The sequence below is a fragment of the Diabrotica virgifera genome, chromosome 7, assembly GCF_917563875.1.
Source record: "Diabrotica virgifera virgifera chromosome 7, PGI_DIABVI_V3a".
Taxonomy (NCBI): Eukaryota; Metazoa; Arthropoda; class Insecta; order Coleoptera; family Chrysomelidae; genus Diabrotica; species Diabrotica virgifera.
The window spans coordinates 165,396,820-165,413,157 of NC_065449.1; the positions used below are offsets into that span (position 1 = coordinate 165,396,820).

At 34.2% G+C, this 16,338-nt stretch overlaps 1 protein-coding gene across 1 annotated transcript in view; it reads left to right on the forward strand.

Annotated features, from left to right (window-relative positions):
- Nucleotides 1-539: 539 nt before the first annotated feature.
- LOC114333312 (N-acetylglucosamine-6-sulfatase-like) overlaps nt 540-16,338 on the forward strand; it is a 120,580-nt gene continuing 104,781 nt past the window's right edge. The window contains exons 1-3 of the mRNA XM_050656270.1: nt 540-673; nt 16,095-16,220; nt 16,276-16,335. Of these exons, the coding sequence (XP_050512227.1) occupies nt 16,101-16,220; nt 16,276-16,335 (180 nt within the window). The 5' untranslated portion in view covers nt 540-673; nt 16,095-16,100. The remainder of the gene's footprint in view (nt 674-16,094; nt 16,221-16,275; nt 16,336-16,338) is intronic.

The window sequence follows — 16,338 nt, forward strand, 5'->3', positions numbered from 1 at the left end:
TATTAGTTATTTTCTAGGTGGACATTTTTTACCCACCCTTGGGCGTACATGGAACCTAAAAAAGGTTGGATTAATATCAATATCTATGTTAAGTTGGTGTGTATATGAATAGGGTCGTATACGATCTCGTGCGTATACGCTTTGGGTGCATGGGTATTACGATTCGATGAGTTGGCTTTCAACGTGTGTTTTGATTGTGCATCATTCGCATCCTCTGTCAGTTTGGAAAACAGCGAATAGATGGCGCTCGGTAGAAATAAGTACAAGAATTGTACAGAAATAAAATAAGTGTAATAGAAAGAGTATGAAAGTAAAGAATCTCACAAAAATGTCGTTGATAAATCATAATTATATAAAGATTTAGAAAGCTGATTTTTATTTAAAATGTTTACAAGTGTACATAAGAATTTAGTAAAAAATATAAAGTACAAAAATATCATAGTCAATACACAAGACTCCTGGTTGTGCCATCTATGAAGAGAATATGTTAAATAGAAATATCGGTACTGCAGCATTGCAGCAGTATGCCTGTATGCCATTTAGGAGATGATACCAAACGTAAACAATAAATTATAACAAATAACAAAGTACAAACTGATGAACACTATTTATAATAGTTTCGGGAAGACAGGAAACAAATTAAGATCTTATTTTTATTATAGAGGAACTTTCGGTACGTAGATTTTTGTATAAAAATTACTAGTTATAATATAATATCATTAAGCATAGACTCTAAAGGACATTGGTGATTGTAGATTTTATTTGTTTGTTTTATTTTGTTGGTTACGTTTTTTCCAGGGGCGTAGCGTGAAATTAGAAAGTGATAAAATAAAAATCTGATAAGAAGCCACGAGGGGAGTAAATTACATAAATAACATTAGGTTTAGATACAATACAAAATAATATATCGGAAAATAACCGATAATTTGTGACAGAGCTTTAAAAATACACAGTTTTAAACATAGTTTCAAAAGTTATGCATCACCTAAAATAATGCTAATTTTCATAGTTGTGTAAGGGGAATATTTGTTCCCTGGGTTCGAATTTACCAAAACTGTGAAAATCAAACAACATTTAAACTATTTTATTCGAGAAAATCGTAAAAGCGTTACAACGTGTACAAAAGTAGGTTAAGAATCATATATTCATATTTCAACTGTCTAAAGTCAACGGTCACTCTTCTCTCAGGCTGGCCTCTGGTAGTTAGAGCTATGCAGCCCAATATGGTGATATTAGGTGGGTGTTACATCCTCCCCCTTTGCACCGCACTGGCGTCTCGCGTGTGGGGCAAGAGTGGTGATGGAATCTGTACAACAAGAACATGACTTCTTGGTTCGTATTCGTTGACGTCTGCTAGCAGCATCTGGAGACGGTAGGTCTGGTAGGTCAGCAGCTAAGCTAACAGATGGAAGTTCCTCTTCGGGACACTCATCGACGGTGATTTCCACAGGAGCGGGAGTAAGATCTACAGGAACCATCTTCGGTGGACGACCTCTCTTACGGATCGCATGCACTGGTTGTGGTGTGGGGTCACTGACCTCCGAACGGTAAGGAGTCAGGGCTGACACGTGATATTTTCCAACAAAAGTCTCTAAGTTGTCAGCAGGTGAAACTTGGTAAGTAGTAGGAGAGATAACCTTCGTAATCACATAAGGCCCGTCGCGTCGGGGCGCAAACTTTGAAGTAACCGACTTGGCCGAATCACTAAGGGTGTGACTGTCTATTAGCACTTTATCTCCGACAACGAAAGTTGCACAACGGCGATGAGAGTCTTTATAGATATTTCGCCTATCCTGGCATAGTTCATGTCTTTCGCGTGCGGTACTTAAAACGTCACTTATAGTTTGTAAGTAAGACGTGATTTGAGTTACGAAATTTTTGTTTGTTATTATTGCTCGAAAGTCTCTGTTAACATCGTCTGGAGTTCGCAGTTCTCTTCCGAACGTGAGATATGCGGGGGTAAAACTAGTCGAATCGCACATCACGGTGTTCATCGCGAAACGCACACTAGGTAATTTGTCCGCCCACGACGTATGATCAGACTTCGTGAGAATAGCTAACTGAGTCTTAATGTCTCTGTTTTTCCTTTCGACCGGGTTGGATTCCGGGTGATACACAGCGATAAGGTTTTGTTGAAAACCCAGGCAATGTGCTACCTGTTGCATAACCGCACTTACGAATTGGGTTCCGTTATCGCTAACAACTCGACGGGGAACTCCATAGCGTAAAATTACTTCATCAATTAAATGCTTTGCGCAGGCAAGAGCAGTGGCAGACTCTAAGGGAAACAGCTCTACCCAACGAGTGGCTGTGTCTTCTATGACAAAAATCCAGGTATAACCCTGAGGAGTGGGGGGCAAAGGCCCAAACAAATCAATGGAAAGGACTTCAAATCTTTGAGAGTATGCAGGGGTTTGAAGACAACCTGCGGGCTTAAGATTTGAGACTTTGTACCTTTGACATTCAATACAATTGCGTGTATGATCGGTGATGGTTCGTCTCATACCAACCCAAAAATAGCGTCGGGCTATTCGTTGGTAGGTTTTCTCAATACCATAATGTCCTGCCGTTTCCGAGTCATGGTATTCATGCAAGATGTGTGGTATCCGAGATTTGGCTACAATTAACTGAGGTTCGTCCTCATCGATTTCAGGAGCATATCTATATAAAATTCCGTTTACCATTAGAAAACCTCTTTCAGTCCATTTCTTAAAATCTACACTTGCTTCTGAGGGATTTTCTAAACTGTTTATGATCTTGGCAAGATCGGGTTCTTCTAATTGTTCAGCTCGTACTTCAGCTATGCTAAGTGTCGGGAAATCTATAGTGACATAGTTAATTTCTGAGGCCATTAGTGAATCGTCACGAGATGGTCTCGATAATGTGTCAGCAATGACATTCTTCTTGCCTTTAATGTATTCGATCTTTAAATCAAATGGCATTAACTCTAGGGCCCATCTGGCCAACCTACCTGTAGGTGACTTCAAAGACATTAACCATTTTAATGCTTGATGGTCACTTTGTACTGTGCATGTAGCGCCTTCTACATAACCTCTAAATCGTTTGACAGCCCAAACAACTGCAAGAGCCTCACGCTCGGTGGTGCTGTAATTTTGTTCGGCGGGTGTCAGTAGTCTAGAAGCGTACTCGACAGGTCTCTCGTCTTCACTCTCCCCCTGTAGTAAACATGCCCCCAGAGCATAACTGCTCGAATCAGTTCGAAAGACATAGGGAAGGCTACTATCAGCCTGTCTTAGAATGGGAGCGGAACAGAGAAAGGATTTTAGGAGATCGAAAGCCTCGGTTTGCTCTTGTCCCCAGTTCCATTTTGTGGGAAAAGTTCTCAATGAAGCGGCGAAACCATGAGCAGGTTTGGAGAAATCTAAGAAGTTGGGTCACATTGGTAGGAGGAGGCATCTGTAGTATGGCTGAAACTTTATCGTCGTTTGGGCGAATACCTTGAGATGAAATTATGTGACCTAAGTAATGCACTTCTTGACATACGAATGAGCATTTCTCACGATTTAAAAATAACTTGAAGAGCCTTAATCTATCGAATACATGAAGTAAGTCTTTTAGATGGTCTTCAAAAGCAGAGGAAAGGATGATTATGTCATCCAGATAAGCATAAATATTTAGGTTCTGCAAGCCAGAACGGAACTTGTCTATGAGCCTTTGGAAAGTAGAGGGGCTATTACAGAGACCAAATGGCATTTTGGTATATCGGAAAGTGCCAAAAGGACAGACAAAAGCAGTTTTGTCACGATCAGAAGGGCGCACCGATACTTGATGGTAACCAGATTTTAGATCAAGGGTACTCATAAATTTGGTTTCTTTGGATGCATGTAAAATATCTTCGATTCGGGGAAGAGGGTACTTATCAGCTCGGGTCACATCGTTTAAACGTCGATAATCTACTGTCAGTCTAACACCGCCGTTCTTTTTGGGCACCAAAACAACAGGAGCCGCGCATGGGGACTCGCATTCCTCTATTGTACCATCTTCTAATAGCTGGTCTCATTCATGACGTAGTTGTTCCTTTTTAATATCCGACATTCTGTATGGTGGAACAGCTATGGGATTATCATCTGTGAGGGTGATCGTATGTTCAGCAAATGGGGTAGATTCAAGACTTCGTTCGAATACATCCGCATTTTCTTTGAGGAACATATTAAGTGTATTCTTTTCGGGAGGAGAAAGAGAAATTCCTTCACCATCTCTAATTCCTAAGTGAGCCATAGTAATAGTGTTAAGTGTACAAGTATTACCTTGAAGGGGGTCACACGAGAAAGGATAATGAGACTCTGATATATCACCATAAGACCAAGAGTCACGTGGTATGTCTAAAATTATGTTTGCTTTCTTTAGAAAGTCGGCACCTAGCAATGCTCTACTTTGAATGTGTTCAGGTACAGAAATCAATGTGATAGCATGTGATCTATTTTGTAATAAAATGGAAACGTTAAATAAAAGAACATTAACTGAATTTGTTCGACCATCCGCAAGAGTCATTTGCATTACTCTCGTGGTGAAAGGCGTTTTATCTTCTAAAAGAATGTCTCTTAGCATCTAACCTGCAATACTACATTGAGCTCCAGAATCTAAATAACAATGACGATGATGGCCTTCAACATTAATCTGAACTATAGGTTTGGAGTGTGAAGGTTGAACCTTCAAGACATGATTGTCATTGTCAATTTCCGCTAATAGAAACTCAGATGTGTTAGAAGAAGAAAAGGAGGTTGATTGAGCATTTTTAGAACACTTAGGACAGTTGCTTACAACGTATCCTGGGGTTTTACATCGATAGCATGCAATAGAGTTCTGCGTCGGTGCATTAGCATACTGAGATTTTGTAAAATTTGAATTTTGTGACGTTTTTGGCGAGTTAGCTTTGTCGGAATCGGTTTCTTTTGCTTTTACCGCAGCTAATTTTCTACAATCGTCTTTTACGTGACCAATGTTTTTACAAAAAGCACAGCGTACTTTCTTAGTATCTTTAATTGGTTTAGACTCGGTGTCATAATCAAAAGTTTCTTCGAGTAACCGTGTTTGAGTTAGAAGTTCGTTAAAAGTTTTTACTTTGTCACGAGGGACTTTTTCACGAATTCTTTTATGAAGCAGACCGTAAACCATGTCTAGTTGCACAGGTTCTGTTAGCGTATTTTCAGGTAGTTGTGGTAGTATAGCGCGAGCTTTACAAATAAATATATCGCTAGCAGTACGTGAGTCTTGCTCATTCTCGAAAAGTTCTTTATACACGCGATATGCGGGCTTTTGTGGACCGAATGTAGTACGTAGAAGTTGCACGATTTCATCCCACGACTTAACCGTAGTTTTAACGCCTTGGTACCAGTTTGCAGCAAAACCGTCTAACAGCATTGGGATTCCTTTCAACGCATTTTCATCCGATACCTGCGAACAGTCTTTAAAGATAGTGACCGCGTCTAGAAAAGCGTTTACGTCCGAATTTTTAGATCCATCGAATCGCGAACAGCATTTTGATAAGTTGCCGGCTTGATGCACGGGCAGTAGTTGAGTAGTCACTGCCAATTTTTGCAATAATTCTTGGAATTGATCATTTGTAAGTGTAACCGATGCCATCTCCGCTGTAGAATTGTCTTCTGTACGGCTAGTAGCTGCTTTTGGGTACTTTGACCGAAGGGGATATGTATGCATAAAAGTGTACTTACAGTTTTTTGATTAACCTATACTTAATTCCGTCTTGACTGCAATATTCGGAAGACACACTGTTTCCACGATGTAAGATTGCACAAAAGACACGATTTGCACAAAAGACACGATCTTGACTTGCAATATGTGGAAGACACGACGTTCCCACGACGTAATATTGCACAAAAGTCCTGCACGAATTGTCGAATTAGTCCTATTTTGAAGTTATTTCACACGTTAAGGTTCCACAGTGGGCGCCAATGTAAGGGGAATATTTGTTCCCTGGGTTCGAATTTACCAAAACTGTGAAAATCAAACAACATTTAAACTATTTTATTCGAGAAAATCGTAAAAGCGTTACAACGTGTACAAAAGTAGGTTAAGAATCATATATTCATATTTCAACTGTCTAAAGTCAACGGTCACTCTTCTCTCAGGCTGGCCTCTGGTAGTTAGAGCTATGCAGCCCAATATGGTGATATTAGGTGGGTGTTACAGTTGATTTTTTCGTGAACAGATTAAGAGGCAACGAGTGCGCGAAAAACGCGGTCCAAGAGTGCGGCTGTAATTTTGAATATTTTGTTGAGATATTTGGCGCACATATTCGTAATATAATAAAGAATGGTTTTACAGAGCCCAATTTGAGAAATATGTTAGTATGTGGACATTACTCTATAAGAGCCGTTTTACATGACCGAGATTTATTTCGAAACTGACGCTGATAACTACTATGAAAAATTATCTAATAAAAATGTTAGATGTAAAACACAAGATTTACTCTGAAATGTACCATGATAATTTTCAATATAAAAATTTAGAACCAGTTCTATATTCTAGAAAGTTTTCAGAGTAAACTGCGCGAGTTTCTGCGCAGAACGTTAAATACCGCGGTGGTCTTTACGATAACATAACCTTTATAATTGCAACAAATGCTAATTTGTTTATTTAGTGAAGTATCTTTGCTTTGTTCAAATTAATTATTTTTGCACAAGAATTTACTTCTCTGTCCAAATATATTACTAAAAAATAAACAAATGAAAGTTGTAACTCATAGCTTTAAAATGTCATTTCACATTTCTTCTTTTCTTATGTTACCTCTAACTTAGTTTTCTTTCATCAGTGGCCTTGTATTTATAACAAAATTATATTTAATGTCAGTCACATTACACACTACGCATGCGTTTCACAACAATTATGTTAAGATTTAACTATAGGTGTAAAACAAGGATCAATGGAAAAATTGTATAATTTTACTACATAAATTTTCGTTATTATTCTTGAAATAATTTTCGAAGTACCTAAATCTCGGTCATTCTAAATAAAACTAAATAAAATATTGCAAAAAGGAGCCTGTTCCGCCATTAAGAAGAACAAAAAATACACTTTCTCCAAATAAACTTTTTTATTCCATGCCTAGATTTTGTGTCACATTGGATCTACTAAAAATCGATTTTCTATAACAAGAAATCGAACATGACTAACTCAGCAACATTTAGCGCGCTTATGAGTATAAAAATTATTGTTTTTGATAGTATATTATCACTGTCAGTGTCGAATTACAGGCGCACTGTTGCCTCACTGTTGAAAGTTTGCAGAACTTTCGAAAAACAAAAATATTGATGACGCGCTACTGTTTACTGTTAGCGGATTCCGCTAATTTTTTTTATTATTTTATATTTTTCTTTGGTATTTACACAGTTGGCAAATGCTAACAACTTCTTTATTGAACTTATACCGGATGGAAGAAAAGATAAGTTTTTCTGATGTTAAGTTTGAGACACCCTGTAGAGAGGAGTGGTATAAGTGTGGGTAGGTATACGTCGAAATCGTATTGTAGTATGTTTTGTGAACATTTTGTTTGTTAAATGTCCCTAATATCTTCAGAAATTAAGAAAATATACGGGTTTATTCTTTAACATGACGTGTTTTAACTGTAACAAACCAACTTAACGATAAAAAATAACAGTTAACAAAATTTTAAAAACAGAAAGGCACATAACGTTAATAATTTTGGTCGACAGCTTAAGAGCTATTTATCGGCCAAAATGAGCGGTATGCACAGCGCAACATAAAAAAGACGAGTTTGTTTAATGGAGGCTCTGTGATGTTTGGGCGTGAAATTTCCATGAGGGTAAGTACGGATTTTTTGTCTACTTGTGGGAGGGGGGGCTCTTTAAATAGCGAGAGGTCATTGCACAGATTTTCTTTCTTTGAACACTCTATTCCTTTCGCACTAGATATAGGATACCACTCACACCTTAGTGGTATGATAAGACATGGCCTCCTCACGTATGGCATGTGGTCAGTTAAAACACATATTAAAGAGTAAAATCGTCTAGTTCCTTTGTTATTAAAGATATCAGAGAAACTAAAAAAATAAAATGTTTACAAAATAGAAGACTATAACATAGTTTCGATATATTCGGACCTTTCTACCTGTTACTCCCTACAGGGTGTTTAAAACTTTTGTTTCAGTTAAAATACATATTAAAGAATAAAACAGTCTATTTTTTGTCTCTGAAGATATCAGAGACATTCAAAAGCAAACTGTTTACAAAACATAAGACTACGATTTTGATGCATACTCACACTTGTACCTTATCCTCTCTACAGGGTGTCTCAAACTTAACATAAGAAAACCGTTTCTTTTCTTCCACCCGGTATAGGTATCTACAAAAAAAAATTGAGTAAACCTTGGCCCAACTTTTGTGTAAATACCAAAGAAATATCTAAAATAATTTAAAAAAAATTAGCGGAATCCGTTAATCTGTTGATGAAACCATCAACTATGAAAATGAACATAATTTTAGATGATGTATAACTTTTGAAACTATGTGTATATTTATTCGATTTTTCAGTTTTTATATGGCGATATCTATCACGACATTTTTAAATACTGTTGGAATTAATAAAAATCGCCAGTGCTAGTAGCTAAGTCACAGTCTAATGCTAAAAAATCAGAAGGCTCACTCATCGGAAAATCTTTTGTCCTCTATATTCCATATTGGTGACAATGTCACCAAATTCATCAGTTAGTTAGTCCTTCGCGCAGATGAATGACAGATAACGTAGGCATTCTACGTTTGCTGTGATTGGTCGTTATTGTCGTGGATTTGCTGTGATTGGTCGTTATCGTCGGGCATTCAAAATTTTGTCTGAAAATTTTATACTCCTTGGTTGTATTGAAACTTAATACGCCAGTGAAATAAGGCAAAAATACACCTTGTTCGGGACACTTAAGCAGCCAGGTTGCAAATGGGTTTTTTGGGTACCTAGTATATACCTAATACAATTTAAATACAAAAATGGCCGTCACAGTTTGGACGAGAAATTTAGTTATTAACAAATAGGGGTCAAAAATGGGAGTTTTTTAGTTTAAATCGCTACAGGTAAAAATAGGGTAATTAAATATCCTATTTATAATATTTTTCTTTTGTTAGATAGGCCTAGGTTTAAAATAGCGCTTTATGAATTTTGGTCCGATCATTTGTTGCTTCTGATATTGCAAACTAAAACTAAAATTTCGAAAATAAAAAATTTGCTATAACTTTTGCGAAAATGAATTTAAGACTTTCATATTGCATAAAAAGTTGAGTCAAACAGTCCACACAATGTACAAAAAATTTTAAGACAATTCGTCAATTAGTTTAAATTTTATTCAATTTGTTTATCCCAAAGAGCTTTTTTCGCAATGTGATTGTTCAGAAAATAATAATGATATAGCAATTCTGTGGAAACAACATGAGAGAAGAATAGTCATATTTTCAAAGCATTAAAAAATCATATAAAAAGTCATTTTATCACTCCGAAAACATTTTACTGAAATAGAGTCATTTTTGGCTTATAAACAATTTGAATAACTTTGTTAATATTGACTGTAGGCTAAAACTACAATGGGATTTGAAAAACTGATGTTTTTATACGAATTTTGAAGGAAAAACTTTTCGCCTAGGTTAATTACAGTCAAAGTTAGACACTTTTTTCATTTAATTGACGGCTACTTTGTTTATAACAATTAAGCAACCTAACTACAGCCATTTTGAACTTGAAGGTATGTAGATTATGTCTAAAAGTTTAAGTACACTTTGAGCCTCAACAGAGTGGTTAATAAAGTTTTAAAAATGACGTCCTAACGGAATGGATTCGTGGTCGGTGGAGGGGAATTATTAAAATCCGTGCACCCAAAGAATGAAACTGATTCTTCAAATATATGCTGCCATTAATATCGCCGGAGCTTGTTGATGGACTTTGATCATAATTTTTTTACTTTGTATGTGTCGTAGTCTTATTGAGTACGTTATGTACACACATCCCCACCTAATATTACAAAATGTTAGGAGGAACTTCGCTTATTACTCAGGGATAAGAAAAATAGATTACGGCCGATTTTAAGACCTACCGAATATACATATATAATTTTATAAAAATCGGTCAAGCGGTCTCAGAGGAGTATGGAAACTAACACTGTGACAGGAGAATTTTATACATGTAAATATATAGATGGCTATTAACAAATAGGGGTTGGTGATAGAAGAGTGAACATTAACGGTTGTATGTATTTTTTAATTCTACATCATATAAAATTAAGGTAGATAATTTTGTCTAAAAAAATTAAAAACCATGTCAGGGGGGCAACCCCCCTTATAACTTATGGATATAAAAAATAGATTAAAACATATTCTCCATCCTATAGGATATACATGTAAAATTTCATAAAAATCGGCCAGGCCGTTTCAGAGTAGTATGGTATCTAACACTTTTATAGGAGAATTTGATGTATATAGAAGTAATTGTGAATTAAATAATAAAAGTGGCTAACTTTGACCCTAATTAACCTAGGCAAAAAGTTTTTTGTTTAAAAATTTGTGTAAAAATACCAGCTTTTGAAATCCCAAAGTAGATTTACTCTATAGTCAATATTAACAAAGTTATTCAAATTGTTTATAAGCCAAAAATGACTCCATTTTACTAAACTGTTTTCGGAGTGATATAAACGACATTTTAATGATTTTTTTCAATACTTTGAAAACATAACATTTCTTCTTGCATGTGGTTTTCACAGAATTGCTATATCATTATTATTTTCTGAACAATAACATTGCGAAAGAAAGCTCTTTGCGATAAACAAATTAAATAAAATTTAAACTAATTGACGAATCGTCTTAAAACTTTTTGTGCAATATACGGAATATTGGACTCAACTTTTCGTGCAATATGAAAGTCTTAAGGCCATTTTCGCAAAAGTTATAGCACATTTTTTATTTTTGAAATTTTAGTCTTATTTTGCAATTTTCGAAGCAAAAAATGATAGGACCAAAATTCATAATGTGCCATTTTAAACCTTTATTCATCCACTAAAAGAAGAATATTATAAATAATATATTTAATTACCCTATTTTTACCTGTAGCGATTTAAACGAAAAAAGTGCTATTTTTGATCCTTATTTGTTAATAAGTAAGTTTCTCGTCCTAACTGTGACTGGCATTTTTGTATTTATAATGTATTAGGTATATACAGTGTGTCAATTTTAAAACTTACAATGGCTATATCTCACGAACAAAAGCTGAAAACGAAAAATGCTTGAAACCGTTTCTAGGATAGTAAGGGGGAACTAAAATGACATGAAAGAGAACTCACCCCCATCAACCCCCTAGGCCTCACCCACCACAACCAAAAAAGTTTAAATTGGAAACCCCTACTTGTGATACATCATTGAAAAGGCTATAAAAAATGCTATCCAATGGTATAAATAATAATTATACAGGGTGAAGCAATAATTATGAAACTTTGGCTTAAATGAAAAATTTGATGAGGTTTTGTTGAACTACAAATTTGATAAAAATTTCAATTAAGTAAATGTTCAAAGTGGGTTCCGTTGTTTTGTAAACAATAATACAGTCCATTTTCAAATTCTGCACGAAATTTGACAAATGTTTTTCTAGTAATAGGGCGACATGTTTGAGTAATTATTTCTCGCAATTTCCCAAGTGACGCAAGTTAAGTTTTATAAACAACTGATTTAAGGTAACAATGGCAAATTAAGTTTTAATTAACAAAAAAAAGTACGAACGGACACTTACCATTTAAAATAATTGTCCGGGAGGTAGCATTACAAATACAAAATAGTAAGCCAGCTGATATTAACACCCTGTTTAATTATTATTTATACCATTGGATAGTACTTTTTATAGTAGGATAAAATATTACTTTTTTCTATGGGGTTACCCTAAATCAGTTGTTTATAAAACTCAACTTGCTTCACTTGGGGAATTGCGAGAAAGAATTACTCAAGCATGTCGCCCTATTACTAGAACATTTGCTAAATTTCGTGCAGAATTTGAAAATAGGCTGTATTATTGTTTACCAAACAACGGAATTCACATTAAATATTTACTTAATTGACATTTTTAATAAATTTGTAATTTAACAAAACCTTATTAAATTTTTCATTTAAGCCAAAGTTTCACAATTATTGCTTCACCCTGTATAATTATTATTTATACCACTGAATAGCATTTTTTATAGCCTTTTCAATGATGTATCACAAGTAGAGGTTTGCAATTTAAACTTTTTTGGTTGTGATGGGTGGGGCCTAGGGGGTTGATGGGGGTGAGTTCTCTTTCATGTCATTTTAGTTCCCCCTTACTAACCTAGAAACGTTTTCAAGCATTTTTCGATATCAGCTTTTGTTCGTAAGATATAGCCATTGTAAGTTTTAAAATTGACACACTGTATATAGTATCCAAAAAATCCCTTTGCAACCTGGCTACTTAAGTGTCCCTACACAAACATTATTTCTCTGGACTATAAAGACAGTCTGTGAAAATGTGTCTGAGAACTTCGTCTGCCTTCGCATAAAAAAATATTAAAATTACTAGACAATTGTGTCTGAGAATAGCGAACCGACTATATTATCTTTTATCGGAACGAAACAGTTATCATTGTTGCACCTACCTGTAATTTGAGAAAAGTTTCAAAACTTTTTTTTTCAATTAGAACGATGTAATTGTATATTAAAATATAGTTTTTAATACCAAACAACTTTAGCTACTTAATTATATTATCTACATACTTAAATTTATATATTTTATTGTTCGTCCGCTATAACTTTTCCCATGCGTCACGATTCATTTTCAAACAAATTAAGTCAAAACATAAAGTGAAACGTACGCCGATGTGTGTAGTATACAGTATAAAGTATACAAAATGTCTATACACATCGACGTTCGTTTCACTTTATGTTTTGACTTAATTTGTTTGAAAATGAATCGTGACGCATGGGAAAAGTTATAGCGGACAAACAATATTATAGTCTTATTTTTAACCGCTTTTCTTTAGTTCAATCTTTTGGGTCAACTATTTAACTGACTTTTCTTTAATGCAAATGGATGAAAATTTTCAGATATGTATATGCATTCGCGGGAACAATACACGAATAGTCAATATTTTTTTTATGTTTATTAATTATTTAACCTTCCGATGACCAACCTTTTTTTGTTACACGAATGACCAAGGGGGGGGGGGGAGGGGGGGAAAGACCCCAAGTCAAAAATGTCTAAAAATGACAATTAACAAAAAAAAATGAAGTTTTTTTTTATTTTTTTTATGGCATGGACTTTATGTCATTCAGCCAGACAAAACATAAGTACCTATTAGTGTCATGTGTAGTGTGTATGTTGAGTAAGTGTTTTGTTACTTTGCAAAGTCGACGTCATTAGCGTAAAACTACTTGGAATTACACATAACAGACGGTATTTTACTAAACATCAACTTCAGAATATATTTTTTATTCGTAAAATATAGCGAATTTTTTTTATTTCAAAATATGAGGATATCTAGAATGATATTAAAGTCAAATAAAAAAATAATGAGTTAAAAATTGAAAATACTTTTGAATTTATTAAAGAAAAACATACGCTGGGGTCACAATTTCCCCCGCTTGGTCATCCGAAGGTTAAATAAAAAAATTAATGTGTGTGTACTTTGTACGCACGTAAGAAGTTACACTTCTACTACATATTATGTGATTTTTAAGACAATACCAAAAATTTAAAAAAATAAAAGAATAAAACGCACACAAACACATTGAAAAATGCCACAAAGAAAAAATGATTTCTGAACGATAATAATTGTTGGCAAAAATTTTAAATACGTATTTTCTGAAAAAAAAATTATATAACAAATATACTTACAATCATAAAATGCATAAAAAAAATAAAAAATAAAAACTTGCATCGGGAATCGAACCCGTGAATTTCTGGGCGCTTTGATTCGTAATCGAAGGTAAAAAATAGGGTAACTGAACGTTTTACTGTTTGACAGTTGTTTTGAATATAATTAAATTATGTAGTTTAAATTTTGTGGAAGAAAATATTAAAATATAACAAAACAGTAAGAAAACAATATATTAGATGAAGATTGGTAGAACTTTTGTTGGTAATCAAATTAAGTATGTAAATCAAAGCATTACATACCTACTAGATAAATAAATCTACGCCAAAAAATCATAATTTAAAAATAAAAATCGGACCTAATTTAAGATTTCTCTCTAAAATCCCCATTCTTGAGAAAATAAATGTACAGTAGAGCGTCAATTATCCGAGCAAGCGTTAGTAATTGACGCTTAAAATATCTTCAATTTTCTTCAATATTGTATCCAAAAATAATTATGTTGTTGCAAAGACTGCACTTTTTTGTTTAGTTGCTAGTTGTCATTATCAAGATATAAATAAATATGTAGGTATATAAATATGGCTTTTATTCACTTGTGGATAAATATGTATGACTATAAATATGTATCAATATATTTCAGTTCGATTATCCGAACAAATCGGTTTTCCGAACACCTATGTCCCCCAATTAGTTCGGATCATCGACGCTCTACTGTATTTCAATTTAATCCAAATGTATAATTACAATATGATTATAATAAAAACTACTTACCAAATTAGAATGAGTTTTCCTTGTCCAAAATAGTCCAAAAGTCCAAAAATATAGGTATATGAAAACTATTTTAAAAGGTAGTATAACTATTAACTAACTTTTGTTTGTTGTTTCATTTCACACAAATTTTAAAACGCAATAACCATAAATAATCTAACTACAGCTGTGCCACAGCCGCCATATTGAATAATTTTTGACATGTCATTTGAACATCCAATCAGAACAAAGTTATAATGCGCATGCGCCGGGATCATAGGTTTTAACATATAAAAATTCACCCTCATATCGCCGGTAAGATGCACTCAAAGCCACCTCCTGACCGCCGACGAGGGACGCAGGTTCGCCTGTCGTTGTACAATGGTTTCTAGGGAGATTGGTCGAGAGCAAAGCACGGACAGTACACGTAAATGTCTATGTAACCAACAACAATCCATCAAACTTTCTTCTCTGTTGACTTCTTAGCCTTCTGGACACCACCGTCCGGCATAACCCAGGATCCAAGAACACCAGGACACGGCGCTCACCCCAGTGTGTTTTTCGGACTGTTTGCTTTTGCTGCCAACACAATACATTCACCTCAAACCCTGAAGAGGACAAAATCCTAAACGGGGAAGCACATTGTACGCATTTCTTCTTAACATTATCAAGACAAGCAAATCAAACAATGTAGTAGTAGTCGCCGGTAAAGAAGTATAACTTCAAAAAACGATTTTAATGGAAAATAATTAAATTCTCTTGTTTTTTACAATGAAGAATCTTGAAACTTTTAGAGATTGTAGCTACTTATATGGACTATACATAATTTCACTTTTTACGTTAATTTTTTACGTTATGCTTCATAAATAAACATATAAAGAATAAAGTTTCAAATTTGTTGCCGATTCCGACTACTTTTCATGTTTGTACATCACATGTTTTATACATACCTATTTCAATAAACATGACGATATATTTTAATGTTTGAAAAATGTAAGACTAAAACGTAAAAAATAAAAGCTATGAGAAAAATATTTAAGAAACGCTAAAATTAAAAATATAAAAAAATGAACTAAAAAGCAAAAAATAAAAAAATCAAACTCGGAGGATTATTCAAAAAAAACTATTAGACAGATTAAATATACAAAAATCTCACACATTCGTTAAAAAAATTGAAAAAATCTAACACATTCGTTAAAGAAAAGCGTGGGGCACGTCTTCATCGAATAAACGGTTCTCGCCCCACGCTTTTCTTTAACGAATGTGTTAGATTTTTTCAATTTTTAACGAATGTGTGAGATTTTTGTATATTTAATCTGTCTAATAGTTTTTTTTTGAATAATCCTCCGAGTTTGATTTTATTTTTTTTTTATTTTTTGCTGTTTAGTTGATTTTTTTATAGTATTTTTAATATTAGTCACTCGTAACTAAAGAAAAGCGTTTCTTAAAATATTTATTCATATTTTTTTATTAATACCTTCATAACGTTTTGTCATTTCAGGAAAATATGAATAACATTTTGCAACTCTTACTGGTACTCTCTACTAGTATGTATGGAGTTCTTAAAGCAGAACCTAACTTTATCCTGATCATAACAGACGATCAAGATTTATTACTAGATGGAATGGTACGTTCTTAGCACTATCCTAGGTGTCTTGCTATTATTGTTTTCTTTCTTGTAGGTTCCAATGACGAGAACTATTGAGTTGATAGCCAATAACGGAAAATTTTTCCAAAACGCTGTG